Source organism: Cavia porcellus, unplaced genomic scaffold (genome assembly GCF_034190915.1).
Source record: "Cavia porcellus strain 051 isolate PalLab524CR breed Dunkin Hartley unplaced genomic scaffold, mCavPor4.1 scaffold_19, whole genome shotgun sequence".
In the NCBI taxonomy this organism is placed as follows: Eukaryota; Metazoa; Chordata; class Mammalia; order Rodentia; family Caviidae; genus Cavia; species Cavia porcellus.
Window position 1 is genome coordinate 15645444 of NW_026947502.1, and position 19118 is coordinate 15664561.

Below are 19118 nucleotides of genomic sequence, written 5' to 3' on the forward strand. Positions count from 1 at the left end.
TTGAAAGATGGTCATTAAATTTTAGGAGACTAGAATAAGGATTAAGTACTTTTAATAAAGTCTTGTTACATAGGTTTGGAAAGGGGGCATGGTTGGTGAGTCTGGACAAACCTGTGCCCTGTTTTCTCTTTGCCTCTGTCTATCCCTGTCTCCGTTCCTCCATTTCTCTCTCAGCTCATTTATTCCTTATATAGCCAACACTGATTAATTCGAAAAGGCATCAGTCCTTGTTCATCAAGGCATCAGTCCTTTCAAAGTTCCCTAGCAAGTTCAGGAGCACGACGTCAGAAGCCAGGCGACAGACAGCATGGAAGGTGCTGTGCCACAGCCTGTGTTTCCTGCTCTGCATAGGAGCTGACACTTGTCCCCCATGGATCACGCAAGATGGGGCTGCCACAGAGACTGCTAAACCTCAGTGTCCTAATCTGTTGATTAGCAACACCACTTGCTCCATGTGAGACTGCGAGAGAAGAATGCTCTCTGCTCCAGGGCAGGGATCATATGGAGTAGGAAGCATAGAGAATGATGCCCAACCCAGAGAGCATGTCTCTGCCCAGGAAACTGGGCCAAATGCCATCACACATGGCAGAAAAAGACTTCCAGATATGACGTTATCTGAAAATAATATTATACAGCCAATGACTTGGCATAACCTAAGGGTCCCTGGACCTCAGGAGAGCAAGTTAAGGACATGGGTGAGGCTATAGAAGTCTGCAAGGATGAGGAAGAGGGAGAAGACTTGAGAGGCCTGGAGGGTGGGCAGGTGTTGGGGTGGGGGAGAGAAAGGCCAGAGGAGGGCATGTGGGGCAAAGAAAGAAGAAGAAACACCACTCTTACAAAAGTAGAGTGGCTAGGTAAGGAACCCTGAGTGCTTTAGTGAGACACCAACAGAATTCTGCTTGATGTAAGAGTTATTATTCTTCAATAGAAATCTGTCGCCCTCCTCCATGAAGTCTCTCCAATTATTGTTTTGGGAAATCAGCCAAGCTAATTTGGGCTGTCTGTGCCTTGTCTCTGTGTGGGGCCTTTTAATCATTAGCTTTCTTTCTCTGGAGACACAGTGAGAGGATCTCAGTGGTCCTTTAAGCTTTGAAGTGGCTGAAACACCTGTCCCAAGACAAAGGCAACAAACAGTTTTGTGGTGACCCTTGTGGGCACAGTTCGGCCATGTGGGTGGCAGTAAATGGTGGCTTCCTTCTTGGGGCCTATTCTATCCTACTGTGGGTGCTGTCTGTACACCCGTGGGCTACCCTTACCTGAAATACTGCCAGACTCATTGTGAGCCCCAACTCGGACAGAACTTTCCAGTACCCACCTGTCTGCCAGCAGAGGTACTGTTTTCAGCTTGGTGCAGTACCCTTGGCCAACACAGGATGCCATACAGGAGATAAAATGGAGCAAGGAATCTTCCAGAGACCTGGAGACATCTGAATGTTTACATCGGATGCCTCAAGGACTTTGTCCACTGATGCACGAGACATCCATAGAATTTTGACCATTGATATTTCTAAGATCCTTTTGCCTAGTGTTTCTTGTCTTTCAATCTGTATAAAAAAAGCTCACTTCTCTTTGTTTTTTACAGATGGCCTTTTCGCCCTCTGTCTGCTTGCACCCAGGCACAATAAATTCACGCCATATTGCTGTTACACAAGCCCATTGCTTATGCTCATCTGGAAAATATAGTTAGCAAAAACTCCAGGCCACCTTTGAGACTAAGTCCCACTGTGGCCACCATGGTACACACTAGACCTCTCTGAGCCTAGGACCACCTCTGGCTTTTGGACGTGATCTTTCTAAGAACAATGATGCTGTGATTCTAAGGCAGTGTTCCTTATTGGCTCGGGCTCTGATGGTCTTCCTCTTGATCAACCCTGATTCTATTTGGGATCTCCTTTAGCATTCTGTGAAGAATCCTTAGATTTATGCCCAGGGGTGGAGAGAGTAAGAACTTCACAGAGGACTCTTTTCCCCTTTCCTGAGGATTTACTTCAGTGATTCCAGATTGCTCCTATCCATACCTCCAGTCATATCCGGTCCTGATTAGGTCTCCATCGCAGGCCTTGATGTGCCACACCAGACAGCCAACTACTTCTCTGCCTTTAGCGATTCTCTTTCCTACCCCTGTGCTTAGCACCTGCCACCCCTGAGGGTAAGAGTGACCTCTTTTTCCTTACAGCTGCTTGTCTCATCCTCCTGTTAAACTTGCCTCTACTGTCTACTGCCTGCTCCTTTTGGGGGTCAGCCAGGACAGCTGCTGTCCAAGAAAGGCTCCCATAGTACCCATGGGAGGCTAAATAATTCATATATCCTCCAGCAGACACATCCTAGTTCCTGAGCTTGTGAATATGTCCTGTGTGGCAAAGGGACTTTGCACATGTGATAAAGTTGTGCGATTAGAGGTGAAGAGTTTGTCTGGAGCTACTTGGTGAGCTCAGGGTTGTCACTGCAAGTGTTCTTAGGAAAGGAGGGGTTATTGCTGCAGAGGAGGAGAAGGAATGTGTACAGGAGTAGGAGTGGTGTGCTTTGAAGGTGGAGCAGTGGATACAGACCAAGGAATGTGAAGAACAGACTCTTCCCTCCTAGCCAAGCTAGAAGCAAACAAACCTGCTAGTATATTAATCCTAACCCAGAGAAATGGATTTTGGACTTCTTACTTCCAGAGCTATAGCAGAATAAATGTGTACGTCTGGTTTTTTTTGTTTTTGTTTTTTTTTTTTTTTTGTGCTGAGAATTGAATCCAGCACTGTCACAATGAGCTATATCCACAGTCTTATTTTTTTGAGACGGGGTTTTGTTAAGTGGCTAAGTTGCCCGGGCTAGGCTCAAATTTGCAATCTTCCTGCCTCATCCTCCAAGAGTAGCCTAGCTATCTGTGCTGCTTTGAGCCACACAGTTTGTGTTAATTTTTTACTAATATGGTACCATCTGCAGCCCATTGTGGAGAGGGTCAGGTTGTGTTACCAAGTCTATTCACATCTTTTCATTCTTTTTGTCTAGACTGCTCTTCAGCTTGCTACCCTCCCACACTCAGATAACTGACAGATGAAATTCTTAGTGTTTAAAGGGCACACACTACTTTGAGGAGATTTTTACTTGGCATTTCCATGGCATCCCATTATTGTATTTTTATTAGCCCCATTTTATAGATGAGGAAGCTGAGGCACAGAGAATTAAAGAAATTGTCCAAAGAAATATGGGATTACCATGTGTCCCCCAGAACATTCCATACCTACGGCACCACTGAGGCACATGAGGAAGAGGATCCCGATGCAGAAGAAGACATCCGTGTTCATCCGCCGCTCAATTTTGCTGCGTTTGTACCGTGGGCCACTGTTGTTCAGCATGGCTTTTGTCTCGTGGCCTAGGAGAGAAAGTGGAGAATTCAGTTCCTTGAACCTCTTATGCCTCCTCCCTGGGCTATACCCTTGGCTCTTCTCACAGGGGAGCTTCTGATAAACCTGAGACTTCCTTTGCTAAGTGGCCCCTGCACTGCACAACTCTAGGGGGACACTGATCATTTCACAGGTGTCAAAGATTTGTAGGTTTAATTTTGACAGTATTCTGGCAAGAGCCATGTAGGGTCTCAAGGAAGGACTATCTTTCTCTGATTTGTATGAAGGCAGTGTTCCACCCTTTTGGGTTAGAGGTGGGATATAATGGTAGGACAACTGGTTTAACACTATGGTGAAGATATACAAAGAAACATCATTACAGGGATTAGTAAGCCCCCTGGAATGTAGGTGGCAAATAAAAGCTGAGACAATTAGGAGATGGTGTTTGATGAAACAGTCAGAGAAAGGTTCACAGAGGTGATATTTAAGGGAGAGAGAAGAGTGAAGAGCTTCAGGATGGGGAGCTCTGCAGAGGCCTGCAGTAAGACAGTGGTCATTAATTTCCATAGTGATCTCCTTGGTGATGTTAAGGTGCTGGTATTTCCTGGCACCATCCCTGCCTGAACAGCTCCTGGCCTATCTTGGAAATCTGCTTTAAATTTTGTTCAAAGAATGGATGAAGAGATTTAATACTCTTCCCATCATCCCTTCTTCCAGTTAGGGAAACTGAGGATCAAGAGTGGCAGGAAGCTACCCAGATTGAAAGAATAAAGTGACGTGAGTCATGGTGGGAAGCCAGGTTTGCAATTCCCAGTCTACAACTCCCTACACTGAGCCCTGACACCCAAGGCCACACAGCTAAGAGCAGGAAGTCAGACAGATGTTGTCTTCAGGCACCACCACCTCTTCAGGGCTGCTGGGTTTTAATTACTGTGTTAGACTTTGCAGTCAACTTTGAAAATGCTCATCACGTACTTCCCATGCAAAATTAAAGAAAACCAATATATCAGCTCCGGAAACAACGGGTTTTAATGGTGGTTAGCTGGTTGCCGCGTGGATTTAAAGCAGCAACAGCACAGCAGGGGTGAGCAGACATTAAATTAGAGTCAAGTCATTGTGTTCATGAGGACTTCTTGCTACACAGCAAGCACAAGTCAGTGACTTGAGTCTCTTTCTGCCTGCCTCGAGGGCTCCCGGTCCACCGTCTTCACCTACTTTTTCTTCATCTGCTGAGCCCTCTGTGCTCGCTACAGCTGGGGCATGGTGAGTGGTACAGAGTCACACAGAATTCAGCTCTGCAGATGCTGTGTGTGGCCTTGGGTTACAGTTAATCTCAGGAGACCCGAGATGAATAAATTTCTCTGTACCTCAATTTCTCCTCTGCAAAATGGGAGATAATGGCTGCATGTTTAGGGTGCAGGAGTGAATTACAGTACAGTAGATTCATGCCTGGGTACACAGGAGCATGTTTATGGATGTTTATTGTGAGGAGCACACACCCTGCACTGAATCCCTTCCTCCTGGAAAGCTCAGTGTGGCCTCTGACCCATGTCCTCCTAATGACTTCACCGACAATGCCAAGGGAGAGAAGGAAACTCTGGGCTGGTTGTTCTCAACCAGGGCTGCCTTTACTCCTCAGTGGGCATTTGGCAATGTCTGGAGACAGTTTTGATTATCACAACTTGGGAGAGGAGTGAAACTTATGCACCTAGTATGTACAGGCCAAGGAGCCTGCTAAACATTTTGCAAGACCGCCCCCTCACTCCAAAAATTATTCCAGATCGGCACCACCTCCCCTTTGGGTATCACAGTTCCAGGGCTGGAGGCCTCTGCTCTGTGTACTGTCGCCAAGAAGTGTCATGCTTGTTCACAGTTATTTTTAGAGCATGGTTCACTCTAGGCATCGTGTTCGGTTCTATTCACGGATAATCTCCTTTGAACTTCACAGTCCTACAGGGCAGGAACTCTTGGTCCCTTTTGCATTTAAAGTTTGACTGACAAGCACAAGAACATGGAGAACATGACTAGAACATGACTTGGGCCACCTGCTACCCAAGGACGTGGTCAATACTGTCCCCAAATGTGTCCCCTCCATTCCTACTCCCATCACCCACTTGGGGTTCTTTGCTTTTAACAGAGATTTAAAGGCCAAAAAACAAAATGGTCTGAATGTTGTTTGTTCCCTAAATGTTCAGGTTTTGGGAGCTTGGTCTTTGATGCAGTGATGCTGGGAGATGGGATCTTTAAGAGGTGGAACCTGGCACAAGATCCTTAGGTCAGTTGTGGGGTGCACCCTAGAAAGGACTGTGGGGCCCCAGTGTCTCTCTGCTTGCTGTTTGGCAGTGGGGTTGTTCCCCCAAACATGGGCTCCCTCCTTGGTGCAACCTATTCCAGAGTCCTCATCAGAACTGAGACATTGCCAGTGCCATGTCCCCAAACCTCCCTGATTGTGACCTAAATAAATCTCTGTTTGTTACAAAGTTTGCCAGACTGAAATCTGCCAGTATAGTAGTGAACTGTGGACTAAGCCCTCATATCTGGAGCTATAAAATAGCCATAAAAACAATGACAAAATCACTGGGACTGGGGATGTGGATCAGTGGCAGAGCCTTGCCAGCATGTACAAAGCCCTGGATTTGGTCCCTAGCACCACAGAAAATAGGAGCTGCAGTCAATCAAGCTCTCCCTTCACTGGACAGTGCTGGGTGCCTTTCATATGTTGGTTTATTTGATCCTCATGGATCCTTTTAAGGGTCACAGATATTCCTTGCACTGCACAAATGAGGTCTACAAAGTGAAGTTGTTGTCTGGTGAGGTACTTTTGCAGGCCAGAGGTTTTCTCCATCCTTCCTTACTGTCAAAACCCCTCTGAGGTGAACGAGTGTGAATCTCTCTCCCTGTGTGGCCCAGGGGAGTGATGCTAATGCAGCATCTTGTGGAGGGAATAAGGTGCTGTGATTCCCAGCCTCAGTCTGTTTAGCTGAGAAATGGGAATCCCCATGGCTTTAACCCCGTGAGCTGTTCTAGGCTCCTCCACGACTGAAGGTGGAATCACAGGAGAGGGTGAAGGGAAGTTTGGACATAAAGAAGCTGCCCAGAGACAAGTACCTGTATAGATGACAATGCCCACAGCCACCTCGGTGTTTCTGATGGTGCAGCCTCGAAGCAGAAGACTCTCACTGCTGAAGCCAGTCCTGGTCTTGTCAGGATGCTCCCTGGAAAGGTGAATGACAGACAAGGGCCTTTCTATGTGGTCACTGAATAGCATCACGGAACTTCAGCTGGTGAGCAAACATAGCCCCCTCTTCCCGCCTCTCAGAAGAGCGATAGAAACTGTGGATCTCCTCTCCTTTATGTTCAAACATATGACTTCATTGCTCCTAGAAGGCCCAGGTGGGCACTAGACTACTGGGAGGGCGTTGTCCACTCTGAGGAAATCATTGTTTATCCACGTACAAGGCATAACCTGCTGAAAAGCCTCAGTGTTGGTTCTCATATTCAAATTGATGGTAGGGCAAATTGTGGGATCCCCAAGGACTGGCATTGCGTTCCCTTTAGGCAGTGTTCCCATGACCGTTCTTCCCCAGCTGCTGGGGACCAGGGCTGCACAGGGACAGCTAAGCCAGTGGACGATGCCAGGCAGTCCTGCACCAGGAGACGGCAGGCCACGGTGATGCAAGACTAGGACAGGGAAGTCGCAACTCCTCCCCTGCACCTCACGCTGGCTTTCTCTCCTACCCTGTGCTTCACCTGATCAGGCTCTCATAAAATAAGCAGCCCTCGCAGGAGGTGGACAGTGGCCTTTTACCCAAATTCCCGAAGAGGAGGGAAAGTTTCCTCCTTCCTCTGCCCCAGGGAGTAGGGCCATTTTCCCCCTCACACTAAAGACTTCTGAGCTCAACTGCCTAGTTTATTTCCTGGTTTCTGGCTCTTATTCTACCTTGCTGCCTTTCTTTGGGATTTCCAGCCAGTTTAAGTGTAATTTACAACAAACACAGGGAGAATAGAAAAATACTAATCTGAACCCTGAAAGCTGTTTCTCCTTATAACTCAATATTTCGTTTCTTTACATGTGGTTGTATCTTTTTCATGTAATAACTCCATTAAGCCTCAGAACAAACTGAAAAGCGAGGTCATATCATCATGCCCACTTTATGATAGGAAAGCAGGCAAGTTCATAGAGCTAGTAAGTGCCAAAATAGGGAGTCAGGCCTAGGAAGTCTGGCCCCAGTACCAGGAAGTCTGGTACCGTGATGCCACCCAATGTGCCTTTTAAGGTTAATGTTTCCTGTGTGTATAAACCAAGTTCATTTACATGATTTTACTTGACTCTTTATGGCTCTCGAAAGGTCACAGATTACTTGTGAAAAAGCAGTTCAGAGAAGGTGAGGGGTTTTCCCAGGGCCAAGCAGCTAGCATGGGGAGCATACTAGGGCTAGGGAATCTGGATCACAGGTACCGCTCTATTGTGTTTCTGCCTCCCTGGAGCCCCTCCCCATCATCTGGTACTGAATCAGTCATTCTGTGTTCAACTCTGAATCTCCCAAGGAAAATGCCCTCATTTCCTGCTGGGATACTGTTAACCCTTTTCTGCTGCTTGTCTCTCCTACTTTTTTTTTTTTTTTTAATAAAGAAGGGGCTTTGGGGAATGTTTGTTAGGATATAATATAACCATTTTGATTCATTGTATACATTTTCACCATGATGATCCATGCATATGGTAAGTGATACTGGTTTCCCATAAGGTCAGTGATATGAATTTTCCCTTTGAAATAAATTTAATTTTATTTAAGCTAGATTTTTTTTTAATTTTATTTAAGGAGAAAAGGAAAAAAAATAGAGAAAGGGTACAAGTTATACAGATTTGCAGAAAAAAAAGAACAGTAGGAAATCACTAGTTAATGGATTACATATTGTCATCTTAGAAATAATTGTTCAAGTCACAAAATTAAAGCTTATAAAGTGGACATTCCATCAATGATACTGCAAACAGTTCTGTTCAATGATCCAATAAAACTCTGTGATATCATATTCTATCTTATACACTTAAATATACATGCAGTTATATAGTTTAGAGCACTTTCTTTTCCTCTCTTTTGTACAATGACTATTACACATTTTGGGTTTCATTGCTCTCACGGTTCTTATTACTTTTTTGGAAGAGAGTAAAACCAAATGTGACATAACAGAACAGAATCGGTCAAGGCAAAAGGGTGGACATAATAGATAATGTGAAAACATAATACAAGGTGATCAACAATGGTTACCATAATGCCTCCCGCTATCTCTAATAGAATTGCCTATACCATTAGTTATAATACAATTGAACAAAACTGTAAAGAACAAAACCGACAAAACCAAAACATTGGAGACATTGTAGGTCTTCAAAAGTAGATAAAAGTCAACAAGAATGGGCGTTATAATGAATCTCATTATCTTCACAGCTGATGCCTAAATTTTCGAACCTGATACTATCCAGCAAAACAGAATAGGGGAACATCAGTTAAAAACCAGATGGTGAGAGTAATACAGGGCTTTAAATCGAGGTAATGGAAAGTCAAAGTGGGTTACTATAATATATCCTGCTATTTTTTTTCCTTTAATTAAAAGGATAAAAATTTTAAAAAAGTATTAAAAAACTCAATAATGGAGTGGAGATTGAGATAAAAGAGGGCACAACAACGAAACAGCGCAGATCAAAACATAACCATTTAAGCAGAATAGTGTTTCACCACCAGATAATCCTGACCTAAAAGTAGTTACCATATTGTCTCTTTCCTTGAAATCCTTGAGTACAACTTCGTATACTGTAGCATTGAGTATATCAAAATAATGTAAAACCATTTAAGAGAATGGCAGCATTACAGAGTATTTAGAATCGACTAACAGAAAATTAATAATGGTTTCTGTATAATCTCCTTGTCTTTAAAAGGTTTTTGCTTATACTATCGTACATAATAAAATCCAGTAAGATACAACCTATTTAGACCATTGGAGACAGAAGGACAAAAGCTAGATGAGACTTCAAAACAAGATGATACTAAATCAGTATTACCTATTAAGATGTCATTTTCTCCAAAATAGCTGTTCCTATCATCCAATCTTCTCTGCCTCATTTCTGTTGAGCTCTTATTCTGTCAGTAGCTGTCAGTTTGTCTTCTTCACTTTGTTCTCTGCTCCATTAGTTGTGGCCTCCACTATTTCTGGATTCTTTGTATTTTTCTTTTTTTAGAATATCCTGCAATACTCTCTGTAGAGTTGAATTGGTGGTTGCAAATTCCCCCAGTTCCTCTTTATCCTGGAAGCACCTTGTTTTTCCATCAATTTCCAGGGACAGTTGTGCAGGATATCTCAATCTTGGCTGGAGATTATTATCTTTCAAAGCTTGAATTATTTCCCCCCACTGTCTTCGTGATTTGATGGTTTGTGCAGAGAAATATACTGTAATTCTGATGGGTGCTCCCTTGTAAGTGGTCTGTTTCTTGTCTCTGACAGCTTTTAATATTCTGTTCTTGTATTGAATTTCTGGAATTTTTATTATTATATGCCTGGGTGTTGCTCTGTTTGGGTTGTAGGTAGCTGGGGTCCTGTATGCCTCATACATCTGAGTATCTTTACCTTTTGCTAAATTAGGAAAATTCTCCTGGATTATTTCTGTGAGTAGCTTTTGTAGTTCATTTGTTTGTGTCCCTACTTCTTCTTTTATGTTCTTAATCCTTAAGTTATGGATCCTCTTATCATCTTCTTGTCTTTGTATTATTGCTGTTTGTTTCTTTGTTATTTTTAAGAAGTTTTTCATTTCATTCTCCCATATTACAATTCTGCCCTCCAGTTCAGATAGTCTGTCCTTAGTTTCTTTCAAGCTGTTATGCCAGTCTTCGATAGACTTCTTAGTTTCTTGGTAGTCCCTTTGAACCTGCTTCACGTATTCTATGCTTTCCCTGTTTTCTCCATCAAACAATTCTCCCCTCTTTTTCTGTTCTTCCATTCCACCATCTGTTTTTTCTTGGGTGGGGCTTAGCATTTCTCTAACTATTTTGCATACTTCTAGCTTCAGGTCGTTGATAACTTCATTCCTGAATTGGTCTATGAGGCTCTCTATATGATGCTTTATGTGTATTGGTGCGGTGTCCGCTATTGCCTGTTTCTCAGAATTGGGGGCCGAGGAGCCTTTCTTGTTGCTGCCTCTTCCCATATTCTCTGTTCCTTATATATGCAAGCTTATATGAGAGGCCCAGCTTCTCTCCCTGTCAGCCACAGCCTGATCGAATTGCGCTGGTTAGGTGTTCCCACTCACCGCTGCACACCAGGCAGCCTACACGGGGGCCCGCCCCTCCCGGCCTCCGTTGGGCTCGGGATCTGGGTTGGGCCAGCCTACGGGGTCCGCTGGCAGCGTCACGCAGGCCAGGCACTTTTCACCAATCCCGCCCGAGAGAGGAATGTGTGGCTGGAGTCGCCACCACGCCCTGCTCCCGCAGGACTGCTTGGGCCCAGAAAGTCCTCCGCTGGAGTCAAACTGTGGTGGAGTGTCAGTTTCTCTCACTCACCTCGCCACAAGTCAGTACACGCCTCCCTGCCCGTTTGTTTTCAACACCGTTCGCAGACTCCCGTTCTCAGAGCTTCCGCGCGTCTCTCTCCTTGCCGAGCCGATGTAGAGGCAGCCAGCCACCGCGCGGCGGGAAACCCAAATCGCGGCTTCCAATGGCACAGGGTCCAGCCTCAGCAGCGAGACTTTTCTGTTCCTGTTTTAGCACCAGGACTGCATTCCAAGTTGGTTTCTCTCAGCCGAGTTCGTTCCTGAGTCAGCAGAGCATAACTCCACCTGCTTATGTCTCTTTAGTCCGCACCATACCTGGCTTCTGAGCCTAGTTTTTCAGAGAGCCTCTGGTAGTTGCTGTTATCTGTCCGCCATGTTCTCCCGGAAGTCCAATAAATTTAATTTTAAAAAAGCCAGTTAAAAGTTCAGTAGATATAAGTATAGATTGACAAATACGATAAAAATCATGAAGGTGGTTCAGGAATGGCTTTGGAGCCCCAGTTTCCCCTTCTTTCATCAAGGAGGAGCCTGGCTGTGGGCTGGCAAATCTTGACAGTGTCACTGTTGGTCATGTGTGATTTGAAGAACCACTCTTTGGCGCCCTGTGTTCATAGGGGTGCTCCACTAAATGGACTGGGGAGGGGCATTTCTCGGCTTTGGCCGTTGTTATTTTAGGAGGATGATTTTTGTCTTGGGGGGCTGTCTAGTGCATTGTAGGAGGTAGGGCAGCATCCCTAACTTGTACCCACAAGGTTCCAGATGCACTCCTCCTCGGTTGTGACCCCAACCCCAAATGCCCCCAGACATTGCTAATTGTCCCCAGGTTGGGGAAGAGGGAGATGTCTCTTGGTGGGGAACCACTGTTGTATACAGAGTTGTTTAAAACTTGCGTTTTCAAATCTGACATTGCTAATACTTCACCCAGATCATCACAAACTGTTTATCTTCGAGGCAGCCTATGCAGTTACAGGGAACTCCTGAATTAAGCTGACCAGGGGGTTTACTCAGGAGAGAGTACAGCTCATGGGTGCTGGGCCTGGGGATATTCTCCTTGCTGGCAGTGGCAGGGGTGTGAGATGACATGGAAGGATTCTCTACCATCTATGCGTTGGCTAACCACATGCACTTTCAGGGCTTGTCTGGGGTTCAAGAGAAGAAGATATTGACCGAGCGGTGCTGAGGAAGTCTTGTTGTGAAATCTGACCAAGGTGAACAACAGCCCAGGTTGACAGCCAAGAAGGGCTGGCTGCTTATTGAAGGTACAGAAGGAGACAGGGTCACAGGGAGCTACTCAGCAACAAGGCTGCCATCTGAGCAAGTAAGGAGGATGACTCAAGGACTTGGGATGGAACAAGTCCAGAAGCTTTGGGCACAAGGGCTGCATGCCTTGCCAGGGCAGGTGACCAGCTTTGCCTGGCCAGGTGCCTGCAGTGAAGTCTTCCTCTTCTCCAGCTCGTGCTCTGCTCTGCAGGTCTCCATCTGCTCTCCGTGAGCATTGAGAAGCTACCGCTGCTCAGCTGGGATGCAGCTCCGTGGTAGAGCACGTGCCTGGGTTCAGTTCCCAGCACCAAAAATAAGCTACTCTTTCTCTTGTATTGTTCTTTGCCCACTCAGATGTCTCCTTCTGATATCCCATATGGCAAAAGAACTCGTGGGTGGAACGAAACAGAGCCACCTGCATACCCAGAAGTCTCCTCGAGCCGCCTCCTGGGCCCTGTCTGGAAGAAGTTGCTGTAACATGCCTGTGCTCAGTGAAGCAGGGCAATGGGAAACACTTTGGGTTGGAGTCAAAAGATTCACATTGAAGTCCTGACTCTGTCCGTATCTGTTGTGTGAATTTCGGTGAATCTTGAAGTCTTGCATCACCAAATTCCCTGTCTGAAAGATGGTGATCGTGACCCCCATTTCCTTGGGCAATTGTGAAGGCTGCAGAGATGATATCTGTTGATTGGCATGCTCTAAGAACTATGAAAGCACTGTAGGTGTGCATTTATTCTATCCTGGCTCTTATTTTACAGAAAGTCCAGTAGTCTGTTATATGAGTAGAATTACAATAAAATTCTCAGGATGAACCCAAGTTGGAGAAGATGAATAACAATAATAACAGCCACAGAGGCCACCATTATTTGGATGTCTGTTATTTGCTCTGCCACAGGCCTTGCAAATGACAAGCTTAATTCTAAGAAGAGAAGGATCTTGTGATGATTCTTATTTTACAGATATGGCAAGTGAAGAGTTAGTCATTTTACGCAAGCTCACACAGCTGAAGATTGGAAGAACCCTGGTTCAACCCCAGGTCTAGCCAACTCTAACGTTCCCCAACCATCTCTTTCATAAGACCTATCTTAGTTAATTAAAACATTTCCCTTTCTTGAATCAGAGCATGGTCTTAATTTTGATGCTCTTTCACCAAAGTTCTTAATAAACCATTAGGACATTTAACTTTGACTAATAACAGTTACTCAGGAAAAAAATATTTCCCAACTTGGAGTTCTCTAGTTCTTTTTTGTAACAGAAAACTTTCACTAAAGTTCTTAATAAACCATTAGGACATTTAACTTTGACTAATAACAGTTACTCAGGAAAAAAATATTTCCCAACTTGGAGTTCTCTAGTTCTTTTTTGTAACAGAAAGAAACCCCCTCAGGATCTAGATGCTTGTATGAACATTTCAAGAAAACATTTAACTGCACAGGAGGAATTTACTAACAGTAAAGAGGCATCCGATACTTACATGTAGCCTTTGAATTTGTTGAGGTGATTGTTGGGTTTTTCACACACGATGGTGTTGTGGAAGTGCTCTGGTTGGAACTGTCCCTCCTGTGAGAGAGAGGACTCTGTGTGAGGTTATTAAGTCGGAGTGATCTAGTCTTAATAGGATTATCAGAGAGCTAATCACCATTAGAGCCACGGCAAGTAAAGTAATCCCTGTTTCGCCCAGCTGCGGTCCTTAAAATAACGTGTCAGAAGAGAAAAGTTAAATCCTCATTATGGAAGAGAAAGTAAAAGCAGGTGGGCAGCTGGATGGAGGTGGAGAAAGCTGGCTTCTCTGAACGTGTTTCTGTGATACACCTGGCTTTGAGCCCCTGGCTCAGCACCATCCGATGGAGCTTCAGCAACGATGGTCACATTGTAAATCTGCACGGTCCAGTGTCACATGCGCCTCTGCACACCTGAGGGTGGTATTCTGACAACAGGAGTTGGTTTTTAAACTTAATTTCAATTAAAACAGCCACATGTACCTAGAAGGTACACACATGGAGCAGCACAGCATCAAAGAAATGGATTCTAAGTTCCATACCTAGAGATGACCGCAGCTGATCCAGTGATACACTTCTGGGTTTAAAAAATGTATCCACACATATAGTGACGTGTGTACACGGACATCCATTTATGCACTTAAAAAGTCATGTTCAATTCATCTTCAATGTTATGTTAATATTTTATTTTTAAAGCCTTTACACAATTTTATTTTAAAGAAAGAAAGAAAAAAGTTAAATATAATGGTGAAACCAAGTTTCAAAGTTAGTTGATTTTAAAATCTGTATGAACAGACGGGATCCTGTTTACATGAACCTACCGTGTGCTCGTTAACCACTTCGCTGCTGGATACTTACAGTGTTCCACTTTATTTTGCTATTATAAAAATGTTGTCAAAACAGGAGCTGATGAAAGCAAGTAAGTAGCACTTACTGGACTTTTATTTCCATTTGACCCTGGCTGAGAACTTTGTGTATCTTCTTTATTTTCAAAACTTAAAATTATCCTATAATTTTAAACAAGAAGCAAGAGTTTCACTTGTGCCCTCTTGGCGGTGGGAACTGTGTGGTTCGGAAGAATAAAGCAGACTGCACCACCCTGGGGCAGGGGATCGTGTCTAAGTCTAACTGCAGACCTCTGTGTTTTTACAGGCCCAGCACATTGCCTCCCGGGGAACAAACTTGTCCTGAAGCATGTCATATATGTTCTTAACTTGTCCTTCTTAAAAAGGTATTGCAGTTGGACAAGGCTTTATAATACAACACAGGTAAACCATAGAAAGAGGTGAGGAGCTCTTGTTTCCTAACACTCTTCCTCACTGGCTAATCCTATGTTCTAGTCCTGAGCCTCGGTTTCTTTATCTGTACAGTGGGACTAACACCGCCTGACTTGGCCCTCCTCTGTGCCTCAGAAGGTGGAATCTCTGTGGAATAGTTCTGTAAGGTGTGACATGCTGTGCAAGTAGAAGGTGGGAGTGTTAACAGGGGCTTGGAAATGGTTCCTTGAGCATAGCCTGCAGCATGGGGAGTGAATTTATCGCTGAGTTGCAAGGTACACTTGTTCAAGGGGTCAAGTTGATCCAAAGAAATGATGGCATTTTCTGTCTCTGTGTAAATATACTGTCCACTGCATCTGTAGGAGAGCTAGCATAAATAAACTCCTCTCTTGAAATAAATTATCCATCCAGGAGTTTCTAAAAATATATGGCCCTTTCCTTCTGCAGGTATCGATTCCTTCAGGGACAAACACTTTCCAGGTCCTGAGATGATGACAAATCATGTTGCAATTTGTCAGCTGCTTCCCTGCCCCTGAATAAGTCACGCGTTCCACTCCTGAGCCGTACCATGGCTCCTGGCTGTTTCCAAAAGCCAGGCTCGTTTTGGGGATGAGTGGCAGCAGGGTCACAGAGCCGATGATCCTTCTGCAGAGACTCTCTGTCCCTGTTGTCCCTGCAGATTTTCAGCAGTGGTGAAGTTTGACTTTCTCAGTTCTTGTGGGGATCTGTGAGTAAACTTCCTACTAAAGTCCTTTACTTCAGGCACTGGGAGAGAGTGGGTCCTCTTACTGGAAAGGTGACCTTGCTCCTCCTTGCTACCTATTCCCTGGGCTCCTTCCTTCTGTTTGTGAGATAGACTGCTGAGGAATGCACAGGCATGCTGCCGACTGACCGTAGCTGACCACTGAGGTCCCGCCTGCCTTTGAGGGTATTTGGTAGCTCACTCCCGAGGAGCTGCTGGCCAGGACCCTCACTTCAAGCCTGTTCCAGAACTTTGATTCCCTTCTGAGGGGGCGTACAGCTCCCCTTACTATCCCACAGTTTTCTTTAGTGTGTGAATGAAGCTCAGGTTACTAACTTTTCCTTCTTGACTCAGTCTTTTATCTAAGGAACTGGCCTTTGGCTTAAGTTCCACTGATTATGTTCAAGGCACAGGGAGAAAATGTCACCTGGAGAAGAGTGGACGCCCTTGCTTTGCATCAGGGCAGACCTACCTGTCTTGAGCACTTACTGTGGACTGGGTCTTGGACAGTAAATTCTCACAGTGATTTAAGTGTGGACATATGTGCCAATAGTCTGAAGCAACGCGATTGCCTCATGGTGGTGAGCTGGGATTGCAACTTGCATCACTGGAACAGAAAGGCAACCACTGTTGACATCATTGTCATTATCATCATGCCCTTATTCCTCTTCCACTTTCTCCTGTGTTCAGTACTGCTGAAGCTCTTATTAAGTGCCTAGTATGTACCACAGACCAACTACGTATTTTATGATACTACGTCCTTTAATTCTCTTGATGAACTCTATCAGGTATGTTCTGTTATTTCTCTTCTCTTTTCTTTTAACAAAGAAACTAAGTCTTCATGAAGGTCTTTGTCTTTTCTGGTGCCACCCAGCTAGTGGAGCAGGAGGACTGCATTTACTCTTAGCTAGGTCAGTCTTCAGGTCTGCTGTCTTAGCCCCAGTGTTATTTGGATGCACAGATGAGACCCCAGTGTTCAAACGCCCCCCTAGGCCTTATTTTCATCCCTGCTCCCTTTGGTTTTTTTGCACTATTGATCTTGATCCCGCAGCTTCATGCATGCTAGGCAAGTGTTTAACCACTGAGCGACATCCCAGGCCTTTTTATTTTTAAATTTTGAGGCAAGGTCTTGCTAAGTTGCTAAGGCTGGCCTTAATCCATTTACCTATCTTTACTTGAATGAAGCGCTTGATGTAATGAATTCCTTTCCTAATATGTAGCTGGAAATACATAACAATTTCTACATACTCAGTACAAAGTTATCTTTTTCAAGTATATTTGCATTTTAAAGGGTGTGGGTAGAGGTTAAGGCACTAAATTGCTTAGAAAATATTCTTTGGAGGTTTTCAATGTATTTTAGCATTTCAGTTAGTTTTTTTCCTATTTCTATAAAGGTCACTCTCATCCCCATAGACACTTTTACTCTAGTCACTAAGAATTATTTGCGCTTTTAAAAAAAATGTGCCTCTGCCCCATGCTGTCTGTGCCTCTGTTTAACATGAAGGAGTCTAGATCTTCACATCCTTTTGGAAGGCTGGTGGCTTCCTCTGGGGCAGCTCCTGGAAGGCTTGGTTTAACAGGCATGCCATAAAGACTTGTGGAGGTCAGGTTAGTGCTGGGGAGGGTAGTTTCAGGAAGGGGTGTATTTAATGACGATGGGTGAGGAGATACAATGATCACTGTAGAGACTCACCTACAAAATTAGGGGAAGGACCAGTTATAATCTTAACTGATTGTAGAAATGAAGCCACTTCTTGAATGGGAATTGTTTGGCTTGGCTGATCCATAATGTCTTCAAAATTCTAGATCCCAACTTGGGCTAACCTGATCTCCCTATTGTTTGTTTATGAATTCAAGCATTCACTGACTATCCATGATATATGGGCCATAGTGGAAAGTAAGAGAAAATCAGAGAGAAGAGAGAGGTTATGACTCAAACTAATTACTGGAGCCATAAAACTACTCAAGGTTTCCAGTCTTGGGCAGGCGTGTCAGTGGCACTACCTTTGAAACAAAAGAAAGTGGATCAAAGGCCAGGGTGTAATAACTTCCTGGGGTGGAAGCACTTCGTGTTGACCTGTGTCTCAGATATAGCAGGCTTGCCACTGCCTAGGGCCACTGGAAAGGCCACCATGAAGCATTCAGTCAAATATATTCTAGCAGCTGAAACAAGGCCATGTATTGCATGTGCCCCGAGTTCAATTTACCACTACTTTTTCACAACTGGATATCACATTGATCAAAAATGTGGTGCAGTCAATGCATGCATGAGCTTTAGGGATTGTTACTGCTGGATCTTTGGTTTCTGTCTGCCAGCCTTCCCTTACTCCTTTCTTTTTTCATAACGACTCTTTGACTTCCTTTTGGGAAAGTACCTTCCTGGTTCCTAATCTTGGTACGACTATAAGTCTAGATGCCTTGCCCCTGAGCCTCTCCCACTATGGGACTTTGAATTGGGTGTGATGCTTAAGGAGGAAACCGTCCAGCAATTCCTGTTAGCAATACTCTACTGCCCTGAAGTTTTCCCTGGTTCTTGGTTTTTCTGAGCCGGTTCTTCAGATTATTTTTGATTGTATGTGTCAGGTCATATGCTTCTCCCTTCTATTACCTCCCCCCCTTTGACATTCTTGTAATAATTCTGTTTTGTTTCTCTTAGAATTATCTGTTATTTGCAAAAGAGTCCTATCAACATGGCAGCCTGCTTAGTCTGACTGGCATATTAAATAACCTCTTCTGGACCTTAAAAAATATTATTTAGTAAAGTTATAATTTACAAAATGCAACCCCTTATTTACTTTGTTTTATCTGGTTCCCCCACATCACCTATGAAATATTTGGAACAAGGCAGCCCCATTTTATTGAGAAGAAAACTGAGTGTCGATTATACTAAGTAACCTGTCCAAGTTACTCATCAGAACACAAGTTTTCCTCATTCTCAGCTTTATACTTGTTCTTTACCTGATGTGTTTGGTATTGTCTGCTCCAAAAGCAGGCTCTTGGGGGCTTTTTAATGCTATATTCCTAAATTTCTTTTATTGGCAATCTTTTTCAAGTTTGATTTTTCAAGCTTAGGGGCTCACACCTCTTAAGGACCCATGTCTGGCTACCACAGACCACAGCAATCTCTTCTTCGTTGAATTTGTACAGTACTTAATATCCAACCACGCCCTTCTAACTTGCTAGGCCTGGCTTTTTAAATGTCAAATGCCAAGCTGATGCTGTAAGTCAGTGCTTCCCAGTTGATAACCTGTGCACAGTCTCCCTAGGTATTTCAAAGTGCTGTCAGCAAGGTAGAAATAAGTCTCATACATGCCCTTAGCACTATTTTTCACACTTCTGTGGAAATCTTTGAGATTAATAAATTACAAATTCATGTAGAAAGGTCACCAAATTCATAGGAGCTTTTTAAAAATATGAATATTTTAAACTAATGGACATTGAAAGTACTACTATTTTTTGGTTAAAAAAGTC

General features: G+C 44.1%; 1 protein-coding gene and 1 long non-coding RNA gene across 4 annotated transcripts in view; one reads left to right on the plus strand and one right to left on the minus strand.

Moving 5' to 3' along the window:
- LOC134471604 (uncharacterized) overlaps nt 1-19118 on the plus strand; it is a 155093-nt gene that overhangs the window by 97230 nt on the left and 38745 nt on the right. The gene's annotated exons all lie outside the window — the stretch shown is intronic.
- Nucleotides 1-19118, minus strand: part of Atp10b (ATPase phospholipid transporting 10B (putative)) — a 306922-nt gene that overhangs the window by 60837 nt on the left and 226967 nt on the right. For all 3 annotated transcript variants that reach the window (XM_063230738.1, XM_003473343.4, XM_013156194.3), the window contains 3 exons: nt 13604-13689; nt 6441-6547; nt 3230-3361 (listed from right to left, as the gene is read on the minus strand). In XM_063230738.1, the coding sequence (XP_063086808.1) occupies nt 3230-3361; nt 6441-6547; nt 13604-13689 (325 nt within the window). The remainder of the gene's footprint in view (nt 1-3229; nt 3362-6440; nt 6548-13603; nt 13690-19118) is intronic.